Source organism: Carassius gibelio, chromosome A19, assembly GCF_023724105.1.
Source record: "Carassius gibelio isolate Cgi1373 ecotype wild population from Czech Republic chromosome A19, carGib1.2-hapl.c, whole genome shotgun sequence".
NCBI lineage: Eukaryota > Metazoa > Chordata > Actinopteri > Cypriniformes > Cyprinidae > Carassius > Carassius gibelio.
Window position 1 is genome coordinate 12,633,086 of NC_068389.1, and position 17,369 is coordinate 12,650,454.

A 17,369-nucleotide genomic window follows, 5' to 3' on the forward strand; every position below is an offset into this window, starting at 1 on the left:
GGACATTCCTTCAATCTGTACACAAACACACGTGATTGAGACCGTACAGACAGGAGGTGCTGCTCCACTCTTCTGGTAAATATACATAAGTGCCATGACCCAACCAAGGACATCAATTAGATTGGAAACTGTTCAAATGGGGAATTCAGGTGAGTTACTGAGACAACCATAATAATTCTTCATGCACCCCTAATGATTTTGAATCTATGTTGAGGATGACCGGTAATTTTCTTTCTGTTTACTGACAAAGCCTAAATGAAAAGTTGTATTCAATATGCATTAGTCTCTTTAACACAGTCTGCTTCATATGTCATAAAGCCTGTGATTTATAGAAGGTCTGTTTATGGTTTTACAGGATGCAGGACATACAGTATTACTTAGAACATAATATTTCAAATATATGAGCACAGTAGCACTGTCACAAACCTTTTTTCTTTTCCCAAAAGTCTAACAATTATCTGTTGAGTTTGCTGTGCCAAGTGTACAGAGTGTGTAATGATTAACCGAGGTGACATCTCTCCTGTAGCCCAGACCCTGTCCTCAGTGGATCAGCGGAGCCTTTGTGTTTGTCCACCCACACCGCTCTGCTCCACTTCTAATCTTTCCTTTAGCTTTCACAGTCTTTCCAGAGCACAGCAGCAAAATATCTGTAATGTTTGTCAGCACAGCCTTGTCAGAATACGAGCCTTGTCTTCTCTCCAAGTCTTAACTCAGTGTTTATCTTGTTGAGAGGAAGTTACTGGAGTTAATTCATCGACTGATAATAAAATCAGCACAGAGCTCTTGGTTAAATCTGGTATCCCATCAGCTCTCTCTCTCCCTTTCACCCCAGGGGTGTGTTGTGGCAGTCTGGAGGAGCAGAAGGGGCTGATGAAGATGGGTCTTAGTATGGTGTTAGTAGGGCATGTGAACTTCCTGCTGGGTGCTCTGGTCCATGGTGTGGTACTGAGACACTTCAGCCTTCAGCGGGGACAGGCCATGGAAAGCGCCATCTCGAACGTCATCGCCCTGACTGCGGGCCTGCTGGTGAGGCACGACATATCCATGTAAAGTAGCCAATTAGCTGAACAAGATATTTTTTTTTTTTTTTTTTTTTTTTGCACACTGCAAAACAGGCTATTTAACAAAATACATATAACAAGCAGAGTAACCACAAGTGTAGTTCATCTACAATGAACATGCTTTACTGTTTAATGTCCAAATGCTTTTTATAATTTAGAACCTAACATAACACACACTGTATGTTCTAAAGGGAACTTTATTGGAAAGTGTTACCAAGATATACATTTTATTTTTCTTATATACCCCGGATGTCAGGCTGACATGTTTGGTTATATATTGTTTGTTCTTATATTATACACACACACACACACACACACACACACAAATATATATATATATATATATATATATATATATATATATTTTATTTATTTATTTATTTTTATTGTGAAATATATTACTTGAAACATATTCTTGTGCTATTTGTTCTTTAAGATACATTTCACTTTGCTTTTTTTTTTTTAGAACAATTGCATAATTTTTTTAATGTGGCTATTTTATAAATATTTGCAGTCAAATATTTTGGGGCCAAGAATAAAATGGAATAATGTACTTTCATGTTCATCCTTATAGGGTGTCATTACTGGGATACTGACTATTGTTCTGTCCAAAAACAGGAAGAACAGGTTGCTGGTAAGTAATCATTTCTACTACACAAATGATTTGTTTTTAGATAACTGTAATATAGTAAATGTAAAAGTTCAAGCTTTAACATTATGTTTCAGCCATCCTGGTCCTTCATCAGACGGCCGAAACATCATGCTATTTTATTAATAAAGCTTGAGCTTTGAAGACTGTGTGTTGCACCTTTGTTAAGCTCATATGTGTTTTGATTTTTGGTTGCACCTCCTCTTCTGTTGGTAGAGCACCTCTTTTTACATTTGTTATTAAAACCACACACATTCTCTTGTAATACTTAACAGATGAACACAGCCCAATAGTTAAGATAATTTCCAACTCATATTTTCATGACTCTGAAGTAAAAACTATAATTCTATACTACTAATATATGTGCTAATATTAGATATATATTTGTTATTATTATTAATATATAATTATATTATAATATAATTAATAATATAATTTCTATTATTATTATTTCACCATAAATGTATTAAAAGTAATGAGAGCTACGAAATAATTCCGGAACATATTTACAGACAATTTATAATAAATAAAATTTGATGGGACATGTTCTTAATTGTCACGAAAATAATGTCAATATAAAATAGTATTCGTCTTAATAGTAAGCTTCAGTTTATTTTTGCAAAATGTATTTTCTCATCTAATGAAATTCAGCATTCTTTCATGAATGTCATCTTCTAATTTCATAGACCTGGGCTTTAGATAAAAGCTAGTTTCATATTAAATGCAAATTTCATTCAATGTTGCTCCACCATAGATGCACAAATAGGAACTTCAAAAAAGTTTCTTTCAAGACTCAAAGAGAAAAAGCCCATGAAAGTGCTGTGAATGATTTGTTTGTTTGTGCATTCTCTGTCAGTTTTCCTCAGTTTTACGCTCTCTTGGGTCTTTCTGCTTCAGTGGCACACACCTGCTTCTTCTTTCATTCATCAGGGCTTGTGTCGAGCTCGCTAGCATTTGATCACTGGTTTGTGAGAGAGCTTGCATGTGCCTTCAGAGCTCAGAATTGACTAAACCCCTGTGATACAGAGAAGCCTGCAAGGACAAATCCTTGAGATAATAGCTCTTTGCTAATATGGCTAAAACAGCTCTCTTTTATTGTAGAACTGGTCAGTGTTCGTGTCAAGTGCTGTTGCTGCTCTAGTGGCTGCCGCTTCAGTTATCGGACTGATGGTGTCCTTGATAAAGACCATCATTCATGGCGACAAGAGATTGCTGGCTTACTGTGGCTACAGTGATGGCAGGAGTCACCTAACCATCGCCAATGAGTGTCCTTTTGACCCCACACGTATTTTTGTAAGTACATAAGAGAAATCAGAGAAAATAGTCTGACTATTAAAAAATATATATATACATTTCAAATATGTTTGCGGTTCACCAATTATCTAGAAATGATTCAATGCTGGGATCTTTAGCAAGGGGTCTGCAGTAGAACTAATTAACAGTCAGTTAACTTCAAACTAAAGCTCATGTTAATTGTCCCTGTCATGTTAAAATGTATTGAGCGAAAATAAAACCCATGACTCTGTGAACAAATAATGACATTTTTTCAAAGCTTTGCAATGTAAGCATCATAAAAGATTGTGTAAATAAATTAATATTTATTAGTATTATACACATGCTATTTTGGGCCAGATTTAAAATTATTGTTTTAAAAACATTCATTTTTATGCAGTTTGTAACAACAGACTTTAGTCAGGGAAATCGTCAATATCATACTGTATAAAGGTTCTATATCTCATAATTTTCACAACTTTCAAAACAGTTTTGTGCAGTTTTTCTTTGGAAAGTTTGGAAAATTTGTGTAGTAATTATAATACAATTTTGATATTTAATTTTTAATTGCTAAACTGTGGTTTATTAGAATTACCAGTGTTGTCAGTATTAAACTTGAACTCTTCTGATGCAATATTCTCCCACTGGATTTCATCATTTATTGCTCATTAACTTCAAATAAAAATGTGCACATTTGTAGGAAAAACATTTTCTTCTGTCATAATGCCTGTTTTCACTTAAGCTATTCAAAGGAGCATATTGGATCTGATAATTTTGTTCACAATGTGAGTCTCTACTCATTAAAAGCACATTTAGCAATTTCTTCCTCATTAAAAAGTTTTACAAAGAGAAATTAGTAGTAATGTGAATGTTCAAAATGTTTTAGCCTACATCATATTAGTAGCCTAACTATGGCCAAGATCACACGATCAGTCAAAAATGACTTTTTTTTTCAGTAACCCCACCACTATTGGATATTTTCATTAGTGGAATAAACTAATTATGAAAAACTGTAAATAACTCAATTTTATTCATTTTGCGTGATAATGCATCCACTATAAGATGACTGTTATATGGGCCAGTATACAACTTTAAAACTTACATTAAAACGCAAAGCAGTACAAACAATGCAATAGTTTAGGCATATGACACAACATTAACTTGAGCTATGTAACATTAGTTAATGAATTATAACATTACCATGAATCTGTTACAGCATTTATTAATATTTAACATTAGTTAATAAAAATACAACTGTTGTAGACTGTGATGACTCTGATTAATCCTAAATGTAGCAACGCTATATATCTATCTATCTATATATAGATGTGTGTGTGTGTGTGCTGAGCTTTTTTCTTTCTTTTTTTTTCCTTTTTGCTATGGGGCAAATGAAAACACAAAAATATATATTTTATTGTAATTTCTTGACTTGACATCCGCTTCTGAGAATCCAGGAAATATGAATAGGGTCGATTTGAATGTTTTATTAAATGTTAAAATTAACATTATCTAAGATTAAGAAATGCTTTAGAGCTATTTTTATTGTTAGTTTGTGTTAACTAATGTTAAAAAATGGAACTTTATGGTAAAGTGTTACCAAGATATAATTTTTTTTTCTTATATACCCCGGACAATGTCAGGCTGACATGTTTGGTTATATATTGTTTGTTCTTATATTATACATACATATATGCACGCACGCACACACACACACACCACACAATCATACACACACACACACACACACGCACACACACACACACACACACACACACACACACACACACACACACACACACACACACACACACATATATATATATATATATATATATATATATATATGCACAGAAAAGGAACCAACTGTAAAGAGCAATTAAAAAACACTGTGCTGGTCACGATCACCCAGTGCGCTCACAGTAAATATATGCAATAAATCAAGGCTTTCTATATTTTCTCTCTCTCTCTCTCTCTCTCTCTCAGAGCACCACGATAGTCCTGTGGGTCCCACTGATACTAATGAGTGCAGTGGAGATGGTGTTCTCATGTCGCTTATTTAAGGTCTCCATCTCCTACCTCGGTCTTCCCTGGTGCCTCCGCAAACAACATTTACAAGATGAGAGCAGATTGGTATGTGCATGCACTGATTCTCAAGGGAGCTTAAATTTGCACTAATAAAAATAATCAGCGCTTTGGCGTAGGTGGACTCATCCTGTGAGTCTTAAGTTGTTCATCTGACAACTCAAGCGGTCATCCTAATAGGCGAGCGTGATTTCACCAAGTACAACATGTTCCAGGATCAACAAGGAACCACATTCCAATCAACCAATCAGAATTGAGATATAATTTTTAAGTTGTATCTGTTTTAGGCTTACAAATTTAGAGTTAGGTGCTTCTACACCCTTGCTAATCACCTATTATTTCCCAATGATTTTAGGAATAAATTCTGGGTAAGGTAAGGTTTAGGGGTAGGGATTGGGTTTATATCTATATTAAGTCTATATTTTTGGACAATAATGTTGATCCAGGATCATCAGAAGATGTTGATCCAGGAACATGTCTTACTTGGTAAAATCATGGCGACCCATCCTAATAGATGCTTGAGAGAATACGAACTAACATGTGTGTGACTGACTCACGGCCCCCTGTCTGTATAAGAGCCCTTATTCTGCAGTCATACTATAGTGGCATCACTATGTTCCATTTCAGATGAAAACCCCAAGAGCAGCCGACCCCCATTGCTCACCCCCATCCCAAAATTGCCAAGAAGATGAGGAGCAAAAGCTGTCCATTATTAGACCGCCAGAGCAGCACAGGCCACCCTACAATTCACGGCCACACGGCTCCGTGTCCTTCGGTCTGTACCGCCAGCACCACTCCGCATCCCCATTTAACCGGGCAGCGCTGGAAAGGTCCAGTATCTGGATCTGATTATGAACCGGACCATGGCTCTGGCATCATTCAGGGACCAAGTGCATTTTAAACACTTATGAAGAAAGGTGAATGTTACATTGGTGCTTGTGCAAGTTGGATTTGATGTTTTGTCATTCATGTATCAAAACTCATGTGTTATGTTGATACACTTAACATACCTTTTTAAAAACTTTCATGCTGTCTAGAGAAAGTGTAATCTAATAAAATATAAATATTTTAAATATAATCAAAGACTTTCAAACTTAAAAGTCTTTGAAACAATTTACATGTAGTTCTTTAAATTTCTATTCATTTGAATAATTTTAGCTTTACATTCCGATTCAAATTTCAATTTTGCATTTCTGGTTTTTTTTTCTACCTTCATTCCAAAATCAGGAATCATATTGGAATGTTCAAGGTATTCTAAATTCAACTTTGAATGCCACACAGTTCGGCTAATTACCTTTGCACTTTATGATCACATCACCATGTTAATCAATAAGTTACTCACACAACATTACAGTAAGTGTACAGTATGTCAGTATTGTGTAAGAATCACTCTCAGGCAACAGTCTAAACACATATGTATATTTTTCAACGTCAGTAAAAGGGGACAATCATTATGTCCTCGCATGAGGTTTCCATGCAACATAATAGAGGAAAGTTGCCATAGAGGGTGCAGCATCAAATATGGTCTCAGTACAAATATGGAAGCAACATAGATGCCAGAAAAGTGAGACAGCTACACATGTATTGAGAGTGGGCATATATGGAGTTCACAAACTAATGCTGCATGCTACAAAAGCAGGACCACCTGGAGAATTCAGGTCATGGAATCTCAGTCGCTGCATAAAACGAAAAGAAAAACCAAAGCAGTGGCGTTCTCTTCACACCTGTTGATTCAAGAGTGGAAATAAGCCCTTAGTGATCGCTTTAAGGATTCAAACTTTTTATCTAAAGGTGAGCAATGATTATAAATTATAACTTTGTACATTCCTGTCTATGATGTTGATGGAAACCTAAGGTTGTGATTTTGAGTACCATTCAAGGATTACCGGATCAAGGTGTCACGAATTTGCTGCTTCAAATCAGGGTTCAAAAACTTGCTTGCATACAAAGATATTGTATTAACTACACAATATGACTATAAAGTTAGCACAGACGCATACATACACCAAAACATGCAAACCGTCATTCTTGCGTACATACAAACGCGCATAACCGCACGCACACAGATGAAGCGCTTCAAATGATATGTGCTACCAGTGTCTTCCATTCAACGGAATGTGTCCCCTGATGCAAAAATGTCCCACAATGCACTGAAAAGCCTCGAACGACTAACAACTAACTCCAAACGGCATAATACATCAAGTGTCTCACGTCTAGTTTTGACAGTAATAAAATATCCCCGGTTAAAATAAACGCCATAAAAATGCAAAAAAAATAAATAACGAAATAATGAAAGCAAACCACATATTTACAACAAAAATGAAATGAACAAAATTCTAGAATGGGATCCTCAGCCTTCTCTTTGTAAAATAAAGATCATGAGTTCCAGAGCAGAAAAATCCCAACATTCAGTCCATCAGTCCAATGGGTCAATTGGAGGCTAAAATCTGGATAGTGGATACTGCCCAAAGCTACATAATACTGCCATAAGACGCATGTGACGTCTATTACTGCCTTCCTTTGTAGTCCTATCATGTTTCTCAATGCATTTATACTGTATATACACATACATATCAATATAAAAAGTAGATGGGGAACTGTGCCCTCACAAAACAAAGAGGAAGAGAAACAAAACAGCACAGATATTAAACACAAGAAGGGTGGTGAAGTTCAAAAGCGCATGCATGATTCCTAAAAAGGAACATTCTTTTCCAAAATCTGGACCCTGGAACACTATCGGCCGCTTTTTTATATATATTTTTTTGAGTCGAGTACTCCATCAGCTTCTGCAGAGACAAGGACGGATGCCACGCACCAGACAGAGAATGTCCTGGCGGGTGTTGTCTTTGTGCTTCAGATGTACACATGTCCATTCTGGGAAAAACTGAAAGCAAAATTGTTGCACTTTTTTTCCTAAAACTCTTCTGTCTGGAACACAAAAAAGAATGAGATATAAGAGCTTTCATGCATTTTTGTGCCGCTTGTCTGGAGCGACTCAAAACTGTGAAGCACTGCTGGGGTCACACTGTAGTAGCCGCACAATGGAGGGATCACTTTTGGCACCTTTTATGAACTCTTCCAAAGACAGCTTGCCTAGAATGGGAAGACAGAAATGATCCAAAACATTACGCTCTTTCACGAGGCCTACACATGCTCTGAATGCACACGTACTATACATTTATTTAATGAAATCACATACTTTTGCTATTTAATAATCACACAATCCACATCTTACCATCATTGTTCAGGTCCATTTGTCTGAATATCTTATCTGTCCTCTTCTCTGGTGTGGATTCATCCTCAGGCATTTTCATCACCGATGACACCATCTTATAAATGGCCTGTTAAAGAATAATGAACCAGGTTAAAATATCAGTAGACCACTATCTGGCCTTCACAGGTTCAGCTTATCCAATATTCTGTTCCATTAGCATGTCATCCTGCAATGAGGTTCACCACGAGCCATGAAGCAGAAGGCAAACCAGAGCAGGGAAACTTCATAGGCTTTTTCAGCTCATTTACCTGCCATACCCACTAAATCAGAGATGTCGGTTTTGAGTCAATCAATTATGTAATGTTTTTGAGGGATAATGATATTCACAGTTGGGCAGACTGCTGGTGCTGTACTCTCGGCTTAGCCCTCCACCTTATAAAAGCAGCCGCCTTGATAAAATATGCAACATGCTGCAATCTCTGAGTGCCAGCCAACTGTAACCTCCATGAGCTTGCGGATAATCCCACTGTTCTGCGCACACAGGGATAAATCCTGGTTAAATTTAACTCGTTGATCCAACAGAGAAGAGAGCCAACTTGGGCGCTACGGCCCTGCCCCCATCTCCGCGATCTTCCCAACAGGCTTTGCTAGTCAAGGGCCATCGCACAGAATGGAGCTTGGCCAAGCCTAGCTGAGGGAGACTTGTACCAACTGAGCATGCTAAGCACATGCTACTCTACTCCCACAGCACAGGATGACAGGGGAGCGATCATCTGGGACAGCGCGCTAATGTCTGTGTTTGATCTCTCCACCAGGGGTCAGGCTGCTTATCTCTGTGCTTTCTGCACATTATGAAGACTTGTATGCATGTGCACTTAGAAGTGACTGATGGTTTAGAAGAAGAATACAATGCTACTTTTTTATAACAAGAGACATTTGATATATATGATATTTACACAGTAAATATACTGCAGAAATAGTAATAGACTATATGGTTGCAGGCTGGCTCAAATATTGTCTATGTCTCTTAATGATCAATTCTGATCTGATGAATAATTTCACACACATTATAAGAGAAAAAAAAATGAGGCATGCAAGAGGAGCATGAAAGGCTATGGCTGTATTGTTAATAAGCAACATATTAGGTGGGTACAAATTGTGTCTGTTTCCTTCAAGTATTTTTTTTTTTTTTTTGAAAGATAAAAGCAATAGTTTTTTCTTTCATCTGACATTATAAGGACACAAAGTCACTACAGAAGTCAATGAAGAGGAGGATTTCTTGAGCCAAGATTGATCATCATAAGACTAGTGTGCTCAATAAGCCTGAACTTTTAGAAATCACAAATCCTTGTTTAAAAGGTGAGCAGATTTCTGCAATGGAAACCGGGGACATTTTCTAGTTTAGCGGTCAAAATATCATTGAAATGCCATATTATTATTTAAGAATTAAAATAAATGGGGACATTTAAATTGTTTCCATATACTATTATTATAATTTATAATTATTACGCAGTTCGCTGGTCAAACTGACCCAAACTGCTTCTAATAAAATTCACCAAAAATCACACTATGGAAAATTATAAATAGTAACCATTGCAAAGAGCAAACAGATCTAAAGAGTATTTTATATATATATATATATATATATATATATAAACTATTACTATGCATGTAAAAAAAATATACAAGATAAATAAAACTGTTATTAGAAAATAATGTTTTTTTACATTTTCTAATTGTATTTAATAATTACTTTCATTTATACAGTTGTTACAACTTTTTTATGTTATGTTTTTATGTTTTATGTTATTTTATGTTTGTGCTTTTGAAAATGGAACATTATTAGGCTCATTATTTAGCATTTTAGTCTCTTTTTGAGCATAAGGGTTGGATAGTAATGTGAACACCTAGGAAAGTGGCAGTATGTCTCAGTGTTTATTCCACCATTTGTCTTTAACAAAGCATCCAAACTTCTTAGAACAGATTCATGCAACTATTGAATAGTCTCCAGTGGACTGCTGTCTATCAGAACAACTGTCAGATGCTTAAAGTCCCCATGAACTGGAGGTTGCTGCTGACCTTAATAAGTATTGTAATGTATTTCCAACTGAAAGAGAAAATTAAATAGAAGGCAGGGTTTTATTTTAGCACACCTCCTCTCCACCTCTCACTCACATCAAACTAACGGTTGTGGGGGCGTGGCTAAAGATATTCTGCCCAAGTCATCAAGCTGTCATCATCAGAGAAGGCATGGCCCTCCAGAGCAGAAGCAAATGTTCAGATTTTGATTAAAAATCACCAAGACAAACAATTATTTTAGAGGATTATCTTGCATAGATTAACTGTACACCTCAAAACTAACAATGTGCTCTTATAAAGTAAATAGTGTAAATATTGATTTCGTGCAGAGATGCTGAAGAAGAGAATCGGCTTCTCACTCTTCTCTCAAAAACTGCCTACAATGGTTTGATAATATTCAAATCATGTGATTTCCAGGGCATCTTGGTGCTACAACTGTCCAGTTTTTATGACCATAATACCATGTCTATTATGTACTTTCACCCATGTGTTAAGATTTGTGGGTGGGAGTTACGGACCTTTTGGGAATGTTTAAAATTGTGTGCAAAACAATCCTGCATGCTGTTCAGGCCCTGCTGTATAATACAACATAAACACTACATGATTACTCTGGTAACCAGCAAGCTATGCTGATCAGGCTTTAATAGTCAGCTTATTGAAAATGCCTGCGGCTGTTAGCTGGTCTTCCAGCTTGCCCAGTCTGGTTAGGCCACTTTGTTTTGGTGTTTTGGCTGTGTGTCAGCTGAGACAAGCTGGCCAACCAGCTAAACATTTGACAATTGTCATGACAGTTTGATAAGTCTGGGAGACCGGCTAACCAAGCTAGCAGTTAGCACCTAACATCAAAAGTCTAATAAACCATATTTGTTTATCAAAATCATCACAGCATTGAGAAAATGAGGTATGGATGCAATATACAATCTTTTTTTTCTGCTAAAAGGATCATCCAAAAAATGTAATTCTGTCATAATTTAATCACCCTCAAGTTGTTGAAAACCTTATTGAGTTTCTTTCCTCGGCTGAGTACAAAATAAAATATTTTGAAGAATGTTGGTAACCAGACAGTTGACAGAATTAAGATCCATGGTATTTTTCCGTACTGTATTATGGAAGTCACTGGCTACTGTCAATTGTTTCCTAAACAAAATATCCTCTTTTGTCTTCAACAGAAAAAAGGTACAATTAACAAGTTGAAGAGTAAATGATGAAATTTTGGGGAACTATGCCTTTAATAGTGGATTTACGGTGCAGACTACAGTACATTCATCCCAGAAAGCCACTGACCTGCACAATCTCTAACATTTCCTCACGGCTGATGTAACCGTTGCCATCCAGATCATACATGCTGAAGGCCCACTTCAGCTTCTGCTCCAGTTTTCCCCGCGATGTCACACTCAGAGCAATAATGAACTCCCGGAAGTCAATGGTCCCATCGTTGTTCGTGTCAAACGTACGGAAGACGTGTTCAGCAAACTTAGAGGCATCACCGTATGGGAAGAAGTTGGCATAGATCTTCTTAAATTCCTCAACGTTCAAATGCCCAGTGGGGCAGTCTTTCAGAAACCCCTGTTTAGAGCGAACAACATACAGCATATTACCATAAGTGGCATGGTTTAATAGACTCCATTATTAGAATATGATATCTCAGGTCAGATACAGTCATCCCAAAACCCCCAAAGTCATAAATGAGTTCTCATGATGATGCTGTAATTTCCACTTAAGTCTTCAACCTTCACAATCAGCCAAGGTGTTTGTGGGTTAAATACGAAGCGGGACAGTCTATTACTGCATTCACATCCTCCTGGGAGGTTCCTGCTAGCAGAAATTACATAATAATTTGTTTTAAAGTGATTTATACGAATAAATACGATAAATACGAAAATTTACTCCAAAGACAATATCATATTTCTCTCTTTTTTGATTTCCCAATAAAGACAGTGACTGTTTTCAGTGCTTATACAATTATATAATTTGTGTATTTTATCATTCTTGTGCTGCCATTGAAAGTGATGTGAAAGTAATTTGGTCAGCTCATAAATTCTTCATCAACAGTACACAAAATGTATCAAATTAAATGTGACAGTCATTTCGAAAGTACTTGAATGCACAATAAAATCTGCTTTTATTCAGCCCCAAGGCCACTGTGGCTCATAATATAGTAGCTCAAATTTACATATATATACACATACATATGTCCTTAACCTTTTGTCCTCTCTGGGGCAACCAACCTTGGGATATGTATTTTACTGTAGGCTTAGTGATTTCCCATGACAACCACTTATAGAGACATACATTAAATGCTATATTTAACCATATTTTTGTAAAGGTGGCTGTTTTCATGTTCAAATATGCATATAGTCTACGTATAAATTCCATATATTCTCAGAAAAAAAAATAGCAAAAATTGTGTCTTTAGGGATACAGTAGTTTTTTAATGGGACAGTACTCTTAAAGGGACAACTTTGCATCTTATGTACCTCTGTATGGTTCATAGTAGTACCTGAGGGTATATATTACTACTCCAACATATTAATAGACACCTTTTAGTGGTAGATAAGGCTCAAAGTTGTCCCTTTAAGGGTACTGACCCAATGACAAACTTTTATTCCCCACTAAAGGTACAGTTTTTTGCATTTTGTTCTGAAGTATGGTGGCTTAAGTGCCCAGATTCACAGCACCTGTGCATGTCTCAAGATGTCCCCACCTTGTACCACTCCTGCAGCTCGTGGTCAGTGAACTCTGTGTTCTCCCTCAGGTCCTGTAGCATCTCGGGCCTGAGTTTGCTGTTCTGTTTTCCCATGATGATATGTCTCTGTGTGCGCAGTGACAACGCCGAGGCCCCAGGTCAGACCAGTGAGGGCCAATGAGGTAAGACCTGAAAACATTTTAGAGTAGGTTACAAGTTTAAATGGCAAGAAGTAGTTTAAGTTATGAGGCCAGAGGTCAAGTGATTAGATGCCGTCACGGCATCGTGAACATAAAATTTCAGCTAATTAAAAACAACAAGCTTCTTCCAAATCATAATAAAGTGTGTTTGGACTCTCTTGCTCTGGTGTTACACCCATCAGGGCTCAGTGGACTCTAATGTCTCCCCTGACATTACATGGATAATTAGAGACAGTGTGTTTGTGTGCGATCGTGTTTTTGTATATGTGTGTGTATGAACATATCCATTAGTGAATTAAAAGTACTCCTCTGAGCTGACTCATTCTCACTTCCTGGGCAAAAAATGTGCTCTGATAAAAACACATAAACGTCTGTAATGCTGCAAAAGGAAATGTACAAATTAATTGGTCCAAATGTGAGGCAGAAAAAACGTTCTCTCATGATGTTTTGAGATCACAGTTAGCTACCCGCGCTAATTAATAACAGAGCTACCCACAATTACTGCAAGATGGGCAATGATCCGAGGCCACACAGTGCACCAAGGTATAACACTGAAGGAGGAACAGTACACACAATCAAGACTCTCCAAGATATATGAAAGCATCCAGCACTGAGCACTAGGCACATTTATCTCAAACACACAGGGAGCGGTATGAGCTCAGTGAAGAAAGATTATCTTGACAGTATGCGATAGAAGCAAAGTTTAAGCTAAATTACTTTACATAAGCATAGAGAAAAAGAACATCCTCCAAACTGTATCACTTCCGGGGACGCTAATTTTTGCACGATTACGGATGATGGCAGTCTGTCTGATTAGATTTTTCATGTACTCTGAATGCATGTCCTCCCAAAAGAGAAACAAACCCCCAGCAGAGAGGGATCAGATGAAGAAAATCTAATTAAAACCATTTTTTTTAGCTATCAGATACACGATCAAATTCAGATTTCTCCATGCTGTGGCTTGAGGTGATTCTGCATTAAAAACCGCCAAAAAAAAATAAACCTTCTTCAAAATATCTTGTTTTATGTTCCACAGAAGAAAGAAATCCAGGTTGGAAATGACATGAGCGAGAGTAAAGAAAATTAATTTCTGGGTGAATTATACCTTTAAGTCATTACAAATATATTAAAGTTAACTATTTTGCATTGCATTTGAGGGCTGCACAATAAATCGCAATTGCAATATGCCTTAAATTTAGACGGAAATATAATGAAAATAATTTTGGAGTGAAGCATAGCACTGTGTTCATTTGCACATCAGCAGCTCATGAACCTCATGAGTTTTCAGTTTCTCAGGGAGGCTTGGTCCACAATAAATGCTGCTCCACACAAAATCCACCTGCTCTGTATTTGGGTTGCCTGTAATGTGCATTTGGGAACACAACTTGCACCAATCATCTTCTAATTTTTGCAATTTGTAATCAGAAAAATTGAAAATTTTCACCAAAATTCCTCAGCCCAAATGTAAGTCAAATCAAGTCAAGTTGAGCTTTATTGTCATTCCTCTACATGTGTGGACATTCAGTGGAACAACAAAGAAGTAAAACAGTATAAACCTTGTCTGCCTATACATAAACTTAAAAAATATAAACTATTCAAATCCTACTCATAAACACTGTACCTATACGAAACTAACCTACTGACAGATTTTGAATACGAATATACTATATATAGATGTTTACCTATACTGAAAAGGAAAAATATACAGACTATACATACGAATGCTTCACATAATACTGTACATGTGAAAAGAGAAACGTCGTAAGTCAAGCAGCTGGCTGGGGAATAGTGCAAGATGATTTGTAGTGCATGAGCATGTAAACACAAATATTACTCTTTTGTGGGATTATGTAAATACAACAGTGTGTGAAAAGTGTCTAGTGAGCATAGAGGAGAATTGCACAAAATAGATTTGAATTGCACAAAAAAAAAATCTGACAGTTTTTCAGTGATGTGAAAAGGTTGGGGGTGTTTCAGGGGTAGAGGAGGTGAGATCGTCCATGTTTCAGGAGTTAGGGGGTTTGTGGGGTTTCAGAGGAGGGTGGGGTGATTTGAGTTCGGAGCTCTCACAGCCTGGGGTAAAAAGCTGTTGAGCAGTCTGGTGGAGTGGGCTCGGATGCTCCGGTACCGTCTTCCTGATGGTAAGAGCCGGAAGAGACTGTGGGTGGGATGGGTGGGGTCCTTCTGGAGTCCTTCTGTTGGCTTTTCTGGAGCATTGTGTGATGAAAATGTCCAGGATGTGGGGTAGTGGGGCGGCGAAGATCTTTGCAGCTGTGTTCATTGTCTGCTGGAGGGTCTTGCGGTCTGCTGCACTTCATTTTCCGTGCCAGACAGTGATGCAGCTGGTCAGCATGCTCTCAATTGTTCCTCTGTAGAATGTGGTGAGGATGGGTGGAGGGACTCTTTTCAGCTGGCTGAGAAAGTGTACCCGCTGTTCTACCTTCTTGGAGAGTGACATGTGTTGGTGGTCCAGGTGAGATCCTCTGTGATGTGCACCCCTGGAATTTTAGTGCTGCTGACTCTTCTCCTCAGTCAAGCTGTCGATGGTCAGTAGGGGGTGGTCAACGAAGTTTCTCCTGAAGTTCATCACAACCTCCTTTGCCTTCTCCACATTGAGGGACAGGTTGTTATTGCCACACCATTCAGCCAGCTTTGCCAATCCCCTCTATAATGTGTTTCATTGCTGTTACTGAGGAGCCCTACCACAGTTGTGTCATAAAACGAACTTGATGATGTGGTTGGAGCTGAACTTGGCAGTGCATTCGTGGGTAAGCAGCGTGAAGTGCAGCAGACTGAGCACACAGCTTTGTGGGGCACCTGTGCTCAGTGTGGTACTGCTGGAGGTGTTGTGGCCGAAAAGGACTGAATGAGGTTCTAAGTGGGTAAGAGCCAGGTGGAGGAGAGTACATTGTCTGTAGAGCGGTTTGGACAGTGTGCAAACTGGAGCGGATCAAGTATGTGGGAGAGGCTGATTTTGATGCATGACTAACCTTTCAAACCACTTCAGTGTGATTGTAGTCAGTGCTGTGGGATGATAGTTGTTTAGACAGGACACAGGTGATTTCTTTGGTACCAATATGATTTTTGTGGATTTGAGACATGGGGGGACGACTGCCTGGCTCAGCAAGGTGTTGAAGATATCTGTTAGGACATCTGTCAGCTATGTAGCACAGTCTCTCAGTACAAGCCCAGGTATGTCGTCAGGCTTGGGGTTAGGTTAATCCTAGATAGGGTCTTCTTTACGCCACAGGCGTGTGGAGGGGGCTTGTAGTCAGACATGGTCTAAATGGCTTGCCACAGGCTCCGTGTGTCTCTGCTGTGTGTGAAGTGATTGTTGATTTTTTGAGCATATGACCGTTTTGCATTTTTGATGCCACAGAACAGATTGGCTATTGCTGTTTTGAGGGCTGCTTTATCTCCTTATCTGAATGCTTCATCTCTGGTCTTTAGCAGCCCACGAATCTCTGCTGTCATCCACTGCTTTAGGTTTGCACATGTGGTGATGGTCTTGGTGACTGTCACTTCATCAATGCACTTTTTGATATAAGCAATCACAGTTTCAGTTTACTCCTGCAGGTCTGTGAGGTTGTTGTAGGTGGTTGCCTCTTTAAACATGTTCCAGTCTGTGCACTGAAAGCATTCCTGTAGTGCTGAACTAGAATCATCTGGCCAAACTGTGATGAGTTTTTGACCCGGCTTGGTGAGTTTTAGAAGTAATCTGTATGCTGGAATTAGCATAACAGAGATGTGATCCAAATACCCTAGGTGGGGGCAGGGTACAGCCTTGTATGCATTCTTTTCTGTTGTGTAGACAAAGTCCAGTGTGTTTTTTCCTCTTGTTGCAAAATTCACATGTCGGTAGAACTTTGGCAAAACTGTCTTTAAGTTTGTGTGGTTTAAGTAACCGGCTATTATGAATAGGCCGTCAGGGTTATTTTTTTGTTGTTTGCTGATGGTGCTGTACAGCTCCCGAAGTGTGTCCTTTGCATTAGTATACGATGGGATGTAATCTGCGACAGTAACAATGGCAGTGAACTCCCGCTGTATATAAAACAGTCGACACCTCACAAACATAAACTCCACCAGTGATGAACAGTGTTTTGTCACTATATGTCACCTGAGTCCT

General features: G+C 38.1%; 2 protein-coding genes across 2 annotated transcripts in view; one reads left to right on the plus strand and one right to left on the minus strand.

Moving 5' to 3' along the window:
* Positions 1 to 6,181, plus strand: LOC127935772 (transmembrane protein 54). Its single transcript, XM_052533930.1, has 6 exons — positions 1 to 149; positions 833 to 1,026; positions 1,636 to 1,695; positions 2,812 to 3,003; positions 4,966 to 5,112; positions 5,692 to 6,181. Exons 1-6 carry the CDS (start codon positions 95 to 97, stop codon positions 5,911 to 5,913), a joined length of 870 nt encoding a protein of 289 aa, XP_052389890.1. The 5' UTR covers positions 1 to 94; the 3' UTR covers positions 5,914 to 6,181.
* LOC127935773 (hippocalcin-like protein 1) overlaps positions 4,966 to 17,369 on the minus strand; it is a 32,114-nt gene continuing 19,710 nt past the window's right edge. The window contains exons 2-5 of the mRNA XM_052533931.1: positions 13,062 to 13,232; positions 11,642 to 11,923; positions 8,300 to 8,405; positions 4,966 to 8,157 (exon numbers count right to left, since the gene is read on the minus strand). Coding sequence (XP_052389891.1) covers positions 8,060 to 8,157; positions 8,300 to 8,405; positions 11,642 to 11,923; positions 13,062 to 13,157 — 582 coding nt within the window. The 5' untranslated portion in view covers positions 13,158 to 13,232 and the 3' untranslated portion in view covers positions 4,966 to 8,059. The remainder of the gene's footprint in view (positions 8,158 to 8,299; positions 8,406 to 11,641; positions 11,924 to 13,061; positions 13,233 to 17,369) is intronic.

Bases quoted from the DNA above. Each gene is read 5' to 3' on its own strand.
- LOC127935772 (XM_052533930.1), top strand. From the start codon at position 95: ATGACCCAACCAAGGACATCAATTAGATTGGAAACTGTTCAAATGGGG. The intron at 1,027-1,635 runs GTGAGGCACGAC...TCATCCTTATAG, and splicing joins CCCTGACTGCGGGCCTGCTG to GGTGTCATTACTGGGATACT. The intron at 3,004-4,965 runs GTAAGTACATAA...TCTCTCTCTCAG, and splicing joins TTGACCCCACACGTATTTTT to AGCACCACGATAGTCCTGTG.